The sequence below is a fragment of the Mesitornis unicolor genome, unplaced genomic scaffold (genome assembly GCF_000695765.1).
Source record: "Mesitornis unicolor isolate BGI_N332 unplaced genomic scaffold, ASM69576v1 scaffold15581, whole genome shotgun sequence".
Lineage (NCBI taxonomy): Eukaryota > Metazoa > Chordata > Aves > Mesitornithiformes > Mesitornithidae > Mesitornis > Mesitornis unicolor.
In genome coordinates this window covers 1-14,329 of record NW_010161901.1, presented here as the reverse complement: position 1 = coordinate 14,329, position 14,329 = coordinate 1, and the positions used below count along the sequence as shown (strand labels likewise).

The 14,329-nt window shown below is 43.0% G+C and overlaps 1 protein-coding gene across 1 annotated transcript; it reads right to left on the bottom strand.

The window, feature by feature from the left end:
• Positions 1-1,906: 1,906 nt before the first annotated feature.
• On the bottom strand, positions 1,907-13,790 carry PINX1 (PIN2/TERF1 interacting, telomerase inhibitor 1; the record flags this gene model as incomplete). Its single annotated transcript, XM_010193479.1, has 5 exons — positions 13,752-13,790; positions 8,981-9,090; positions 6,646-6,738; positions 5,823-5,901; positions 1,907-2,022 (listed from the first exon to the last, which is right to left on the bottom strand). Coding segments are annotated over exons 1-5 (417 nt in total), but the record flags the coding sequence as incomplete, so codon positions are not given.
• Positions 13,791-14,329: the final 539 nt, after the last annotated feature.

Genomic DNA, 14,329 nt, shown 5'->3' with positions numbered 1-14,329 from the left:
TCCCCTACGCTGCTCTCTAATAGGTCATTAACATAATAATGATAACAATCATAATAAAATAATAAAAGGTAACAGAACAACCGTGTAAACTATCACAACTTGTCACCCAACTTTCTGGTGTCTCACTGTACAGCCTCTACATCCTTTCCCAAACAAACTGGGTGAGACTGGAGGCTGTTTTCAGCTTTACCTTGGCCAAGGCTTGGAGACGTGAGATTCTTGCTGCTCCTCCTCTCACCTTCCGCTTTCTTTCCATGCCTTCCCCCTCCTCTAAATGTAACCCCCTCTCTTTTTGCATTCTCTAATAGAAAAGAACTGATGGTCCCAATCTTTTGCAGTATTGCAGTGGGACAGCTACTGAAATCACCGTTTTAATCTCATATTGGTGTGTATTTCCCACTAAGGCTATGTGCAGTGCCTATGTTCCTCCAGCAGTGAGGCCACAAACTAGCACCAGAATCGGAAGCTGCATTTTCTGTCACTGCTGCTCCCTTCTCCCGCTTTTGCGTGAGCTCGTCTTGTTTAGTCTAAAAGGAAGCAGGATCAGGCTTGAACAACAAGGGCTGTAACAACATTAACCTTTCTCAAATAACTTTTCCCCTTTCCCTGAAAAAGGACAATTTCCCTGCTTTAGACCGCAGAGGGTACAATCAAACAGGGGCCTGCCTTACAGAAATACTACAGCCAAACAAGTAAGGGATACTGTTAGTATGAAAGTCTTGCTCCATATTTTATCTAGGAACACCTTATCTAGGTGTTCCTGCTCCGGCAGGGGGATTGGACTGGATGATCTTTTGAGGTCCCTTCCAATCCCTAACGTTCTGTGATTCTGTGGTATTTCACTTGCTCAAAAGACCTTTCTTTTTTTCCTCTATATTTAGTAAAAGGTTAAATCCAAATCAAAATAAATCCTCTTTGCTACTACCTCAAACAGGCCATGGCCTCTGTACTTGCAAGCCCTGAACCCATTTAATTGTTTAATGTCATAACGTGGCAGGGTCACATTAACATGTTTGACGTATTTCATTAACTAATCAAAAATCTGAGACCCCAATATCAGAACTGGTCCTCCATTCAGATGTCTATTACCCCTGTTTTAGCAGAGGCATTGGTTATCAGAAAATATTACACAGAGCTTTAAGTTTAATAAATTAGCTGTTAGTGGAAACTTATCCTATACATCCACTGAAACACACACACACACACACACACACATATATATATAAATATATGTGTATATATATATACACACACACACACACACACACACACACACACACAAGGGTGTGTGAAAGGGAAATAAAATCAACAGAGAAATAGAGCAAGGGATTGAACAACGTCAAGAGCCAAAACCAGGGGTGGCTGAAATAACGTCACCACTCTAAGAAAGGGAGAATTTACTAAACTCCATGAGCTCCTGATACAGTTTTTGTGGCCACCAACCGCTGCCCTAATTTATCCAATAAAGCATCTGATAGATGTAAGAGGGCTTTCCTCTTCCTGCATTCAGGTTTAATCTCATCACTGATCTTATCCACATGATCTCTTAGCAGGGGTTAGCGGAGATTGCAGCCGATAGCACAGCGCAGATGCCCAAGTCACTCTGTTATCACCTTTGCCTCCCCCTCCCATCCCCTGCCCACACACAAATCACTCAGAATATTCACCACTCCTTTATCCAGCTGATGGTTCCTTCAGACAGAAACTGGTTTATTCAACAACACCAGCCTAAAGCTATCCCAAACTGTCCAAAATAAAGAGGAACAGTGTATCATAGCTTTAAGGTGCTGCAGGGGGTATTTGTAAATGAAGACTTGACTTGTCAAATTTAGACCCCAGAAGGCAACAGATCACCTTGACACGTTGGTTTGGGTTTTTTTAATTTCTGATCTTGGCTAGAGCTCACGAAACAGCAAAACTCCTCTTTACCTTTCGCAAACTTCATATAGTGGACACGTTTCTTAGAAGATTTGGATTTTTCTTCGAGACTGAATGTCTTCTTCTGATTGTTCACTGAGGACTCTTAAGAAAAAGAAAACAAACATAATTCAACTCTATTAGAGGCACTCTAGCCACCAAATTCAAACACCACTGTATTGAACTTTCTCTCTCAAAACCAAGTCTTAACACCATATTGCAATACATTACTGAAGGAAGCATGGTAAGTTTTGTCCAAGACACGTTATTACTTGATGAGATGATTTTTTGCCACATCCCCTTCCCTTCCCATTTCCAAGGTAATGGAATTTGAAAAGGCAAATACAGGTACTCCAGGTGAAAGGCAAAGTCTACTTTAACACTATTTCTAAGGTAAGAAAAGAGTAACAGGTCAGGGTTTATAGTGCTGGTTGTTACAAACTATCTCAGAGTCTGGAAGGAAGATGTAAGAACAGCACAAAATCAAAAACTGAAGCTGACTGGGTAAGAAGAAAAAGGGGAAAAAAATTATCACACTGACATGTTGTCCACTTCTAAAACTACACGAAGTGCCTCTATCTGGACGCAGTTTGATACATCTGTGTAAGGAAATTAAAACAGTGGCAGAGCTTTTCTGTCCCTGAGGCCAGCTAGAACAAATTCCCACTTCCACATTATTTAATTTTCCTCGCTTCCAGGAGAGGGGTTACATCTAAACTGTCCCCTGGGAATGGTCTCTGCGGTTGGCCAAGTCTCAAATTCACTCAGGAGCCGTTTGGGAGAGTGTTAGCTTGTGCAGGTCAAAACCACAGGAAGGATTAGTTTAACTATTAACCAGTAGAGATATCGAGTTCCTGTGCTGTGGCAGGTCATTTTACTGGTACAGATGTACCCTTTGCATCCATAGAGCCTGTTAATTCACAAGAAATTCCCAGGAGGTAACCTGCTGTCCAGTTAGTAACTACTTTATTAGTCCTGTCCTGAAAAGAAATAGGCATCACAGGATCCTCTGCTCTGCAGCTCTAGAAAAGGCTACTCTGGTGAGATGGGGTTTTTTTCACCTCCCAGTGGCAACTGGGATGGGTAAGGAAATCAACCCACACCCTGAGGGCCAAGCTGAGTCACCTTTTTCATATGATCCCACCCCTGAAAGCTTTGCAGACCAAGCTTTTCTGACACTGAAACTGCACCGCTTCACTGTTTGATCGGCAGTGACACCTGATGATAGAGCCATTGATGTAAAATTAAATCTGCAGCCTGCAGTGGGAGAGCCGACTACCAGAAATCAGCCTGAGATCGGCTCTTCCATCTACAGACGAAGCCCAAATGAGAAAGGAAAGGACTAACAAACCCAGTTTTAGACAGAGTTTGCAGTCAACTTGAAAATCCTCAATAAAATGAAGATTTTAACTATGGGAAAAAGCAAACATCACAACTAAAATATCCTGAGCAGAGATGAGGCACTTTGAGTCTGCTCTCCGATCCACTTGTAGCAAAGAGAACGTTACACACAGCAAAGGATTTCCACAGGCATCCCTCCACTGCTTTATTCTTACAGGGAAAGGGGCAGCAGCACCGCCTTGTGCATTCAGGAGGAATTTCACTACGGAAATGTGCTGGCACTTGCAATGCACAGGTAGGGACGTCCCTGCGTCTTCCTGCGACTGGTAAATCCTTTGACAAACTAAGCAAGCACTGCAGGTACATTAATGTGCTTTTTGAAGCACATTTAGTCATAGCAATAAAGCCACGTGCATTTCCTATAGCAAATCTGATACAGGTGAATTAAAAGCACATTACAGACACGGTCAGCACGTTGTTGCCCCGTTTTACGACCAGGAAAGGGACACAGCCATTAGCATTTAGTATGAAAACTCCTCACTACGTGCTCAGCTAGAAAATAAATAGAGAAGAAAGCTAAAACTATGTAGATCAAGGGTATTTGAATGTTGGCACACTAACCACCACGGGGCCCTTCCTTCCCGATCTCTAATTGCAATCCAACTCTGGCAACTACACCAGTTATTTAAGAACAATGAAGTTTTTCAGCTGACTTTTAATGCAATTTGAAACTGGGTGATGGCCAACAATGTAACATTTGATCCTGTAGCACAGCTGCAGGCAGAGTTATCTGGATGAGTTTTGCCAGCTGAAACAATTGCCAAAAAAACAAGGTTCGGAGCCATGCTGCAAATCACCAAACGTGATTCTCACCGAGAATTTTCAACGTGCACCCAAATTTGTCCCAAGTGATTGGAAACTCTTGTTCCAGCTTTTAAAAAGACCAAGGAAAAATATCGGGGTAAACCAGGGTGAAATACGGTTTTCAGGGGACGCTTTGCATCAGTAGAGATGACCCAGGGAATATTGCACAGATTTAGGAACAAGACAGCCTTGCTCAATGAACCTGCCTCTGTGCTGACTCACTGTGTCCCTGGGCAAGTCACTTCAGCTCTCTGCTCAGCAGCTTGCAGGTTTGCCACCAGTTACACCTAACTGATCTTCCCATGGCTCAAGTTGGAACTTGGGTAGGATTTAGTTATAAAGGTAGAAAGGAACTTTGGGAATTTCCCTATGATATGCTACTCTGCCTCTCGAGGACTTTACAGCACCGAGCACTGTGTGGCCTCAGATGACGATTAGAGCTTCAACGTGCAAGGATAACTTAGAGGTTTGGTTTTTTTAATTCCTATGTATCAGGTTCAGAATTTTAATCCTAGTTTTCTAAGGTTAGAAACCAAGTTTGACTCTTCTTGCTAACCAACCTTCCTCTTTCTTCTACTTGCCTCTCCTAGAAAACCTCCTGTGCTAAGATAACAAATTATTATAAGCAGTTACATTAACTCAGCTGGCAATTCTGCCACCAGCAGCACACAGACAGGCTGCTACATCCAAACAGAAGCCCTTAGTTTAACAACACTCCCTGAGAGCTGTTTGGATATATGATCAGAATTTAAACTGGAGTCTGACTAAAGAAGAGATGATAAACCACTTGACTTGTACAGTTCTTTATGTAAGCTCACACCCACCAGTTTTACACAACTTCATTTTTACAAACCAAGAGCAAACTGCAAAGAGCTTTTAAAAATTAAAAGGATTTATAAATACCCCTTTTGGGAAAGTTGTGTAGTTTCCCCACTTGTGCGCTCTACGTCAGGGCTACAAAAATCACATTATACCACACTTAAAACAGAGGTGCATAACTCTGAGTCAAAAGCTAAGCAGCAGCTCTCTAGGGACAGGAAAAGTAAGTATTTAAGAAACCACCAGAGCATGGAAGCCAGGTATGACAGTTCATTAGTAAAAATAAGGCAAATGCACTGCAATGGTGAGTGACTGTTGTACAAAAATCACATTATACCACACTTAAAACAGAGATGCATAACTCTGAGTCAAAAGCTAAGCAGCAGCTCTCTAGGGACAGGAAAAGTAAGTATTTAAGAAACCACCAGAGCATGGAAGCCAGGTATGACAGTTCATTAGTAAAATAAGGCAAATGCATTGCAATGGTGACTGACTGTTGTCAGCCTTCACACAGGCTCTGGCTGCTTTATCAAGAAACAAGGGCTGCTGTGGAACACCCCAGCAAAAGGTCCCCCGTGTTGTAGTCCTGGATAAGATAAACAAATTCAGAAGTTTATATTGGATTTTGCCAGCAAAAAGCCTGACAGAGCACAACCAACTCACTGAGATTTACACATCCAGGCAAACTTGACCATGGTCATGGATAGCAACATGCCCTTTGGCTCCCACTGATTTTAGGAGACAAGGAGAAGGGGGAGTTGTCAACCACAGCAAGGAGACAATCAGCAGCCTAAAGGATTGGGCCTCAGCGAGCCTTCTGAGACAAAGAATGGAAACTCTGCTAAGCTTCCAGCATCTGACTGAGAAAAGCATGAACCTACCTGTTTCACCCTGTCCATGGCAATCGTTCAGTTCAGCCAGAAGCTGGTTGAAGTCATCCTGATGAGCAATCCAGTTGTCCTGTAAAGATCACCCACATGAATACAAGGCAAAAGATTTCAGAACTAACAGGAGCTTTGCTAGAACAGATACTAAGACTCTGCACTCTAACAAATAACTTAATTATACTCAACCTTAATAACCTAATATACTCAATCTTTGTTGGTGGGAGGGACCCTCAGAAGCTCCACAGGTGGCAATGCTAAGAGCAGCTCACTGCAGTAACAGCAAAGTGTAGAAGTGATAAAGGTTGTGTTCGTAAGCCCTTAAACAATACTGAGCTGCTGTTGGCTCTGCGCGTCTCCCATCTGCGCAAGATGTTTTCAAAAGTAGGCAGGAAACACTAGTGTGATTTTTTCCAGCAACAGTGTTATTTAAGATGTTGATCATGAGACAAGCAACTTTAGGATCACATTTTGCTCTATGTATTTGAACCCCAGTCAGAAAGGTGACTATCAGGAAGAGGAACAGCAGGGAGAAAGCTAAACAGGGCAGAAGACACAAGGAGAAAGGATTTCAGTGGTTTGCTTGGAAGCAAGAAAAAAATATATCCCTGAACATCCCTGTACCCTTTCCAAGCAGGTACTTACTCCTAAAACACCCAAAAAAAGTAGAACTAAACTCCAAGTCAAAAGTTTTGGCACAGACATTCGCATAGGTACATGCTGCCACCAGATGTGACACCAGATTTCATTAATGTCCCATTATAAAGACTGTGCTTTAGCTGAAACAAGAGCCATTTCCTTACCTGGGTCTAGTGCTCACCTCGTAATTGATGGTTGCTCCTAACCCCAGTGTGTTGTTTTTCACCTGAACCTTGATATGTTCTGTATTTCCTTGCTCCTGAGCCCCAAGACCCTAAGGAGAATTTAAAAGTAAAAATGTAAGGATTTTCCAGCAGTGACTAAGCAACTAGAGCTGTAAGACAGTTTGCAATGAAATACAGCAAGAAACCACAACTTACTATTTATTTGCTTGCCTGTAACTGACTTCATTCACAGGCATTAGCACATGTGAGATATTCAGGTTTTTTTTTTAATTTACTACTTAAGCCTCCAGCAAAGTATTATAAACACTAAAATAGCAACAACATTAAGTAGTTGGGTGATTAATCAGGAAGCCACCTGACATTCCTAGGCAAGTCCAAAGCGTTTACAATTTTAGAACAAGACGCTACATAAAAACAACATGCCTCTCCCCAAAAATACCTCTGTCATTGGGAAGACAGATGCCTCATGTAACGTGCAACACAGAATGAAGTTACACAGGAGGGAAGCAGGGAGGGAGAATCCAACTGGAGCTAGCAGGACATTAACAACTTCTTCCATCTCTTTCACACTCCTAATTTGATGAAGATATTGGAGCAAACAAACATTGGATTTGTCTGTCCTCAAAACCATAATCATTCAAATCTGGGAAGCAATCTTTAGGCCCACTATTACCTTTCTTAATTGTATGATTGGGGGGGAAATAAGACAAAGCATTTGGTTTAAAGCTTAACTCCTGGTATCTACCCGCTTTTTCCCCTCATGTATCACCAGGTAAGAGCATGGCTGTAACAAACACGTACGTGTGGAGCGGTGGAGAGAAGCCCTGAGGATAGATCCTGGGCATATCTAATATCTGATGCAATGAGGCATTTTTGAAAAAGGCTGTTGCTCCTACAAATCCGTATTTATTCGGTCAGTAGGGTGGAAAATGTACCTTGAAACTTCTGCTAACTAAAAAGTATGGAAGCAAGCAGGACACTTGGTGACACATCCTGCCATGACCCAATTCCAATACAACTAATAGCAGGCCTAGAGTAAGCAGCTTAATTTCACTGCACAGATGAGCTTTTGCCCATTAATTTGACCAAGCCAAGGTTCCATTTGTTTGAGTTTGTAGTGGAATGGAGAGATAAACCCTTCTCATACAGCTGCATACAGTAAAGGAAGATCCAGTAGCTTAATTAGGAAACTTAGTGTTGTGAAGATTACAGGGGGGATGACAGACAGAAAACACAGAACAACATGAGCCCTTCCTTTCACACCCTGACATTAACAGTGCTCACAACGGCAAAGGTGTTATCTATGGTCAGAGAAGCTGCCTAAAACACAATCAGAACATTTAACAGCATTTTTTCTGCTCTAGTTTACATATCTATTTTAATCTTATACACATAAAACACCTAGACATACAATTTACATAAAAAATAAAGTACTCAAGCTCCATGATCTTAATAGTTTGGTCTAAAGCCTAGAAAAACCAGTGCCAATTCATTGTCTTCAGCAGCCTTTTATCAGGTACCACCACTTGTTTGTGAAGTGAGAGGCAGCTGAAAGCCAAATTTATGTGTGCTACCTGGAAGACAACTGAGGCAACAGGAGGCTACAGTGACAAACCCAAGAGTAGGCTTATTTTCCTGAGTTCCAATGCATTCACAAAATTGAGAATAATTATAATTTTATTCCTTTAAAAAAAGGCTGGTAGCTGAAATCGAGGAGAAGAATTAAATGAGTATCATGGGAGTTGTGTGCATTTGTTTCATTAAACACGCTGACGTGCAGGCCCAAATCTCAGCTTTGCTGAGGCACCTCTGTGGAAGTTAAACTGCTTTTAAGGGGCAGCTGAGAAGTCTGCAGCTGTCTGCACTGACCTAGAGATGATTCTTAGAGCCAGAAACCAGTCACCTCACCCCACAGGTAGGGGCTGGAGCTGGGAAGGAATACAGCTCACGTAATGCTGCACTTTGGCCATTCATGGAACAGAGCACTGTAAGTTTTAAAAACAGGTAAGAGATTAAAAGTACTCCTGGAGTTGTTTTAAACAGTAGCAAAAGCCAGAGACAACTGAAGGCATAAAGGCAACTTTAAAGCCTTTAACCATCACCTGATTTAAGGTGCCAAGTCCTGCTCTTACTTGGGGACATAACTTAGACAGAGAGAGGGAAGAAACTGGAAAGCAGGACAGGCACAAACTGTAGAAACCTGTCAATGCTCAAATTCCCTGTGCACTTAGGAGAATAAATCAAATAATAACAATAAGCATATTTCAAACACTGAGATCAAGCCCAGAAGCCTTCCACCCTTCAGCTCGACATCTCTCCTTTACACCATACCTTTCCTTTGGACCAGCCCATCTTTTCCAGCATCTTCTGCCCAAATTTGGATTCATCTTTACTCCAAGTGCTATTCCGTGGATCCACAGACCACTTCTGCTTTCTACGGGCTAGAGCAGGAAGGGAAAATTCAAACAGGCTCTATTGACATCTCCACGGTGTTTAGTGTTTAATTAATTCAAGAGAAGCTCTTCATTGCAAAAAACCACAGAACTTACACCAGACTAAACACAGTTTGGGGGTTTTGCTAAACCTTACATTGCAAAAAAAAGGTCAGTGAAAATGTTAATTATTAATGTGAAGAACGCCAAAGTAAAATTGCAATGCAAGCTGTCATCCCCAGCGATGGGCTGCAAGTCAGGGAAGGCTTTACGGATTACTGTTGAGATGTACAGGCCTAAATTCCACAGAATCCCAGACCGTTAGGGATTGGAAGGGACCTCAAAAGCTCATCCAGTCCAATCCCCCTGCCGGAGCAGGAACACCCAGATGAGGTTACACAGGAAGGCGTCCAGGCGGGTTTTGAATGTCTGCAGAGAAGGAGACTCCACAACCTCTCTGGGCAGCCTGGTCCAGGGCTCTGTCACCCTCACTGAGAAGAAGTTTCTTCTCCAATTTCAGTGGAACCTCCTGTGTTCCAGTTTGTGTCCATTACCCCTTGTCCTATCATTGTTTGTCACCGAGAAGAGCCTGGCTCCATCCTCATGACACTCACCCTTTCAATATTTATGAACATTAATTCCACATTTATTCCAATTTTGCTTTACATCTGGCTTCCACATGAAATCTATGGGGGATGAGACTACAGTGCTGGCTTTCCCAGTTCTGGACAACATCCACTGGCCAGGTTTCCTTTTAACCAGAACACAGAAGTTTTAATATTTGCCTTCATGACAAAAGCCAGGTCAAAAATCAAACGTAAGTGACCAAGAGAAACTGAATTTTAGAAGACAAACCAGTGGGATTTCAGCTTTTGGATTTGCCACAGAGTGGTTTATTCGGAAACTGAGCAGTCACCGGAAATTATTGCAGGTGTTAAGAGATCCAAAGGAGAATCAAGGCTCTTTTGTCCTATAAAGAAACTGCAGTCCCCCAGGCCCACATGTGTGCGCTTGCCTCGATCATCAGGAATAACTTCACTGACATGCAGGAAGAAAAGCTTAGCCACAGTTAACCAGGCACTTTCTGCGTGCACCTAAACACACGCAGGAAGACAACCTAAATAAACAAGACAAACGAAGAATGGGGGACAGGAAGATTACCAACTTCATTAAACACGATGGGAAACGGTAGATCAAAAATGACCAATTAACCCAAGGCCATGCAAAGCCAAGTCCACCGAGGCGCTTTCAACGTAATCAGGAAGTCATCTTCCCTAAAATGCAACACTTAAGATTTGGGCCAGAGGGAGAGAATATTAGAAGGATGTTTTGATTCATTTTTGGCCCATTTTTGTTTCTTTCTTAAAGAACTAATGCTGTCAGAATGCACCATGGTGGCTTTTTTTAAACACACGTCCGAAGTCTTGAAGCTTAAAATAGGCGCTGTGTGATAGCCCTGTAAAAAACAATAATCTGATAAAGAATTTCATAAACCCCCAAAGAGTCCATAAAAGAGGTTTTACAGTAGGTAAACGATCGAGTGCTGTGAGAGGAATTGACACAGCACTCGCTTGGTTCACTTCTCTACGGGGAATCAACTTATTTACAGCAGGCAGCCTTTAGAGAAGCATCTACTACAAGTCCTGCCTGTGCTGCTAACGAAAGGTGGGAAAAAGACACTGTGGATTGGGATTTTACACACACCCAAGCAAATTTGGGTTCCTTGCTGCCCAACTGAGAACAAAATCTCCAGCTCCCTTAGGGACGTGGCTCACTTCACTCATTTACTGCAGTGTTTGAAACATGGAGCAAGGAATCTGGGACAATTCACATGGTTTTCATCTTCAAGATACAAACGGTCTCCAAGGACCCACATTTCCAGTGGTTTGTAGGGAGAATGAACTAAAAAGCGATCAGGCTGGCAGCAAAAGCTATGGCCTAAAAAACCAGTGCACACCTTGGCTGTTGCTTTCGTTCTTAGCTGACAATGAAACAAACAACACGAAGCAATAAAAGTAAAAAGCAGCAATAAAAAGGTCATGCTGCCCATATATCGTATCTTTTAATTTGTCCCTTTGTATAAAATCTCTCAATTAACATCAACCTGCCCTCGCTCAGTCACCAAAACCAAACTGTTCAATGCCTTTTATTAAAAACAATCTAACTGTAACAACATTTTAAGCGTGCCCAGATTCTGCTATGCTCTCCAGAACGAGAAATCCCAAGAAATTAAACTCAACGCAATTCTTAACGGTTGTAAACCCACCGCATGCATCCAAGGATTTGTCTACACGGTGGAGTTAATCCACGTCAACCCAATGCGTGAATTTAAATTAACTTCCAAATTGAGTTGTTTGATGTAGTTCAGCTAATCCACTTGAAAAGTTAATTTCTATTAATTTCCTGAGCACTTCTCTGTAGAGAAGCCCTAAGATGTTTTAGTCCCAGGAGTATCCTGGTAACAAAACACAAGGGCACCTAATGCAGATTTATAAAGCTTGAAGTTTTAAGAGATCTTCCATTTCCCAACACTTTTAATCCATGTATATCAAGCCTCATAGCTATCACTATGGGATTAATCCTCACATCTCTGTCAGGTTAACACACTCTTATTTTCAAACGTGGTAAGCCAGACAGAGGAAAATAAAGAAACTTGCTTATATCTTCAGAGAAGCATTTAAGGAAGTCAGGAACAACTTCACGCCACATACAGCAACCTTAAAATCATCTTTCCTCTCCAACCAACTATCTTAAAATCACCTTTCCTCTCCAACCAACCAACCAACAAGGCTGTTTAGCCAAGAATTTATCAGAAATATTTGTTCACTGATGTCTTAAGAGCAAGAAAGGAGACAACAGAAAACCTTCCAGCTAAAAAATAAAAAAATCAGCTCAGAATTTAACACCGATCTGGGTTGCTCATAAAATGACGCTAGAGACAGTAATGCAACTCTGGGCAAGCAGCACCATCCAGTGGAGAAAAGCATACTTTCTTTTAAAACTTCTTTCTTCACTCAGATACTCTATGATTTGAAAAAGATCAACGACTAAACCCTTTCACCAAGCCTAATTCTGTGCCTGGAGCACGGGTTTAACCATCATTTCTGAAAGCTCCCATCCAGACCCTTGCTGTGTGCCCGTACCTGGTGATAACGCGTGTAACAATGAGCAAGCTCTATTTCTCCACGTGGAAAAAGATACACTGCCCACAGGAAGGATTTTGGTTTTAATCCAAGCTATGAAACAAACCATTAACATATCCACTTTTTTTCCTGATAAGCACCAGTAAGGCAGACAGGTAATGGAAACTTATTAAAACTTAAAAACAAGTGAAAAATAAAAGCTAACTTCATCCATTTCTGCAATCGATATCTTTGTTTTAATTCAGGCTGCACAAGCATAGAATGATCGAGTTTGTCCTTTCCCAGTTTAATTCACATGACAAAAGATAGAAGGACCTCTTGAGACCTTCTACTTCAACCCTCTGCTTAAACAGGTTATCCAGGACCGTGTCCAGGGGATGAACGAAGGCAAACAAGTCCACAAAGGTGGCTCTCAGCAACCAGATTAATTTTTTAAGACATCTGATTTTAAAATTCTCTACACACAGGAACCACATTAATAGACGGACACAGATGGGCCACACAGGTGGCAGAGCCCCATCCCTGCAAACACTCAAGGCCAGGTTGGATGGGGATCAGAGCAGCCTGGGCTGGTGGGAGGTGTCCCTGCCCGTGGCAGGAGGTTGGACTGGATGAGCTTTAAAGTTCCCCTCCAACTAAAACTATTCTAAAACTATTGAAACGTGCAATAACCAATTAAAATAATTAACAAATTCTGAAAAAAAATGATACCAACAAAGCTTACAACTAAAATAATCAGAAAATCACACGTGTAAGCGCAATTTTGCTTTCCTCAATTCACATCTGTTATCTTCCACTGGAAACCATAGTTTCCAATTATCAATTAGGCTTAGGTCAATCTTTCCTGCAGTCAAACAAACTCAGTAGACCTTGTGCTCTCATGCTAAGGCTGTCCTGACACCAGTAAGCTTACCAAAAACACCTCTGGATGTTATCAATAACCAGACACAAGTATAGTAGTCCTGTTGAAAGAAACTATAAAAATCTGAGAGCTGGGTCTCTTCAGTTTGCAGAAGAGGAGACTGAGGGGAGACCTCATTCATGTTTATAAATATTGAAAGGGTGAGTGTCACGAGGATGGAGCCAGGCTCTTCTCGGTGACAAACAATGATAGGACAAGGGGTAACGGACACAAACTGGAACACAGGAGGTTCCACTGAAATTGGAGAAGAAACTTCTTCTCAGTGAGGGTGACAGAGCACTGGACCAGGCTGCCCAGAGAGGTTGTGGAGTCTCCTTCTCTGCAGACATTCAAAACCCGCCTGGACGCCTTCCTGTGTAACCTCATCTGGGTGTTCCTGCTCCGGCAGGGGGATTGGACTGGATGAGCTTTGGAGGTCCCTTCCAATCCCTAACGTTCTGTGATTCTGGCCCCAGCCTCAGCCCCGAGGCCGCTACTCCTGGCAGGGACAGCGCGGGCCCAGGCCCTTCAGTGAGGGCAGTGGAGAGGCCCTGGGACAGCGCCCACGCCGTCCCCCGGGACAGCGGCTCTTGCCCCGGTCCCTTCCCGGGGGGAACCGTACTCACGCTCCGCCAGCATCGCCATCTTGAGGGCCTGCCTCCCTGACCGGCGAGCGAACGCCACCGCGCCCCAACCCTTGAGGGGGACTTTTATGACTTTAGGCGCAGAAAAAGGCGGACAAACAGGATGCCTGACTAAAAACTCTTGAAGCAGACGAGCGCAACGGCCACTGTAGTGAAAACGGAGGGTGTAAACAAGCTACAATTCTACTAAAGATCTCAAATAACGTGTCGGGTTATATGTGTGTTATTCTTGCGCGTTTATGGGCGAATATTGGACAGGCATTTTTTTTAGACAGCCTAATAATGCGCATGCGCTGAGGCCTCAGAAGGAAGGCGGGGCAGGCCCGGGGGTGCGAGGTGACTTTTGCCCGGTGGTTCGGGGATACCGTGGAGCTGCTAAAGGCGCTGCGAGCGGGTGTAGGGGGTCGGATATTAAACTGTTCCAACAGTAGGAGCTTGGGATGTGTCATATTTTCCACAGGCGGCAAACGTTATGAGGGGGCTCATAGGGTCGGGGAAAATGGCTTCGTTTGTGGCTTCGAGTTGTGTGGTCACAGAATATCAGGAGTTGGAAGGGACCT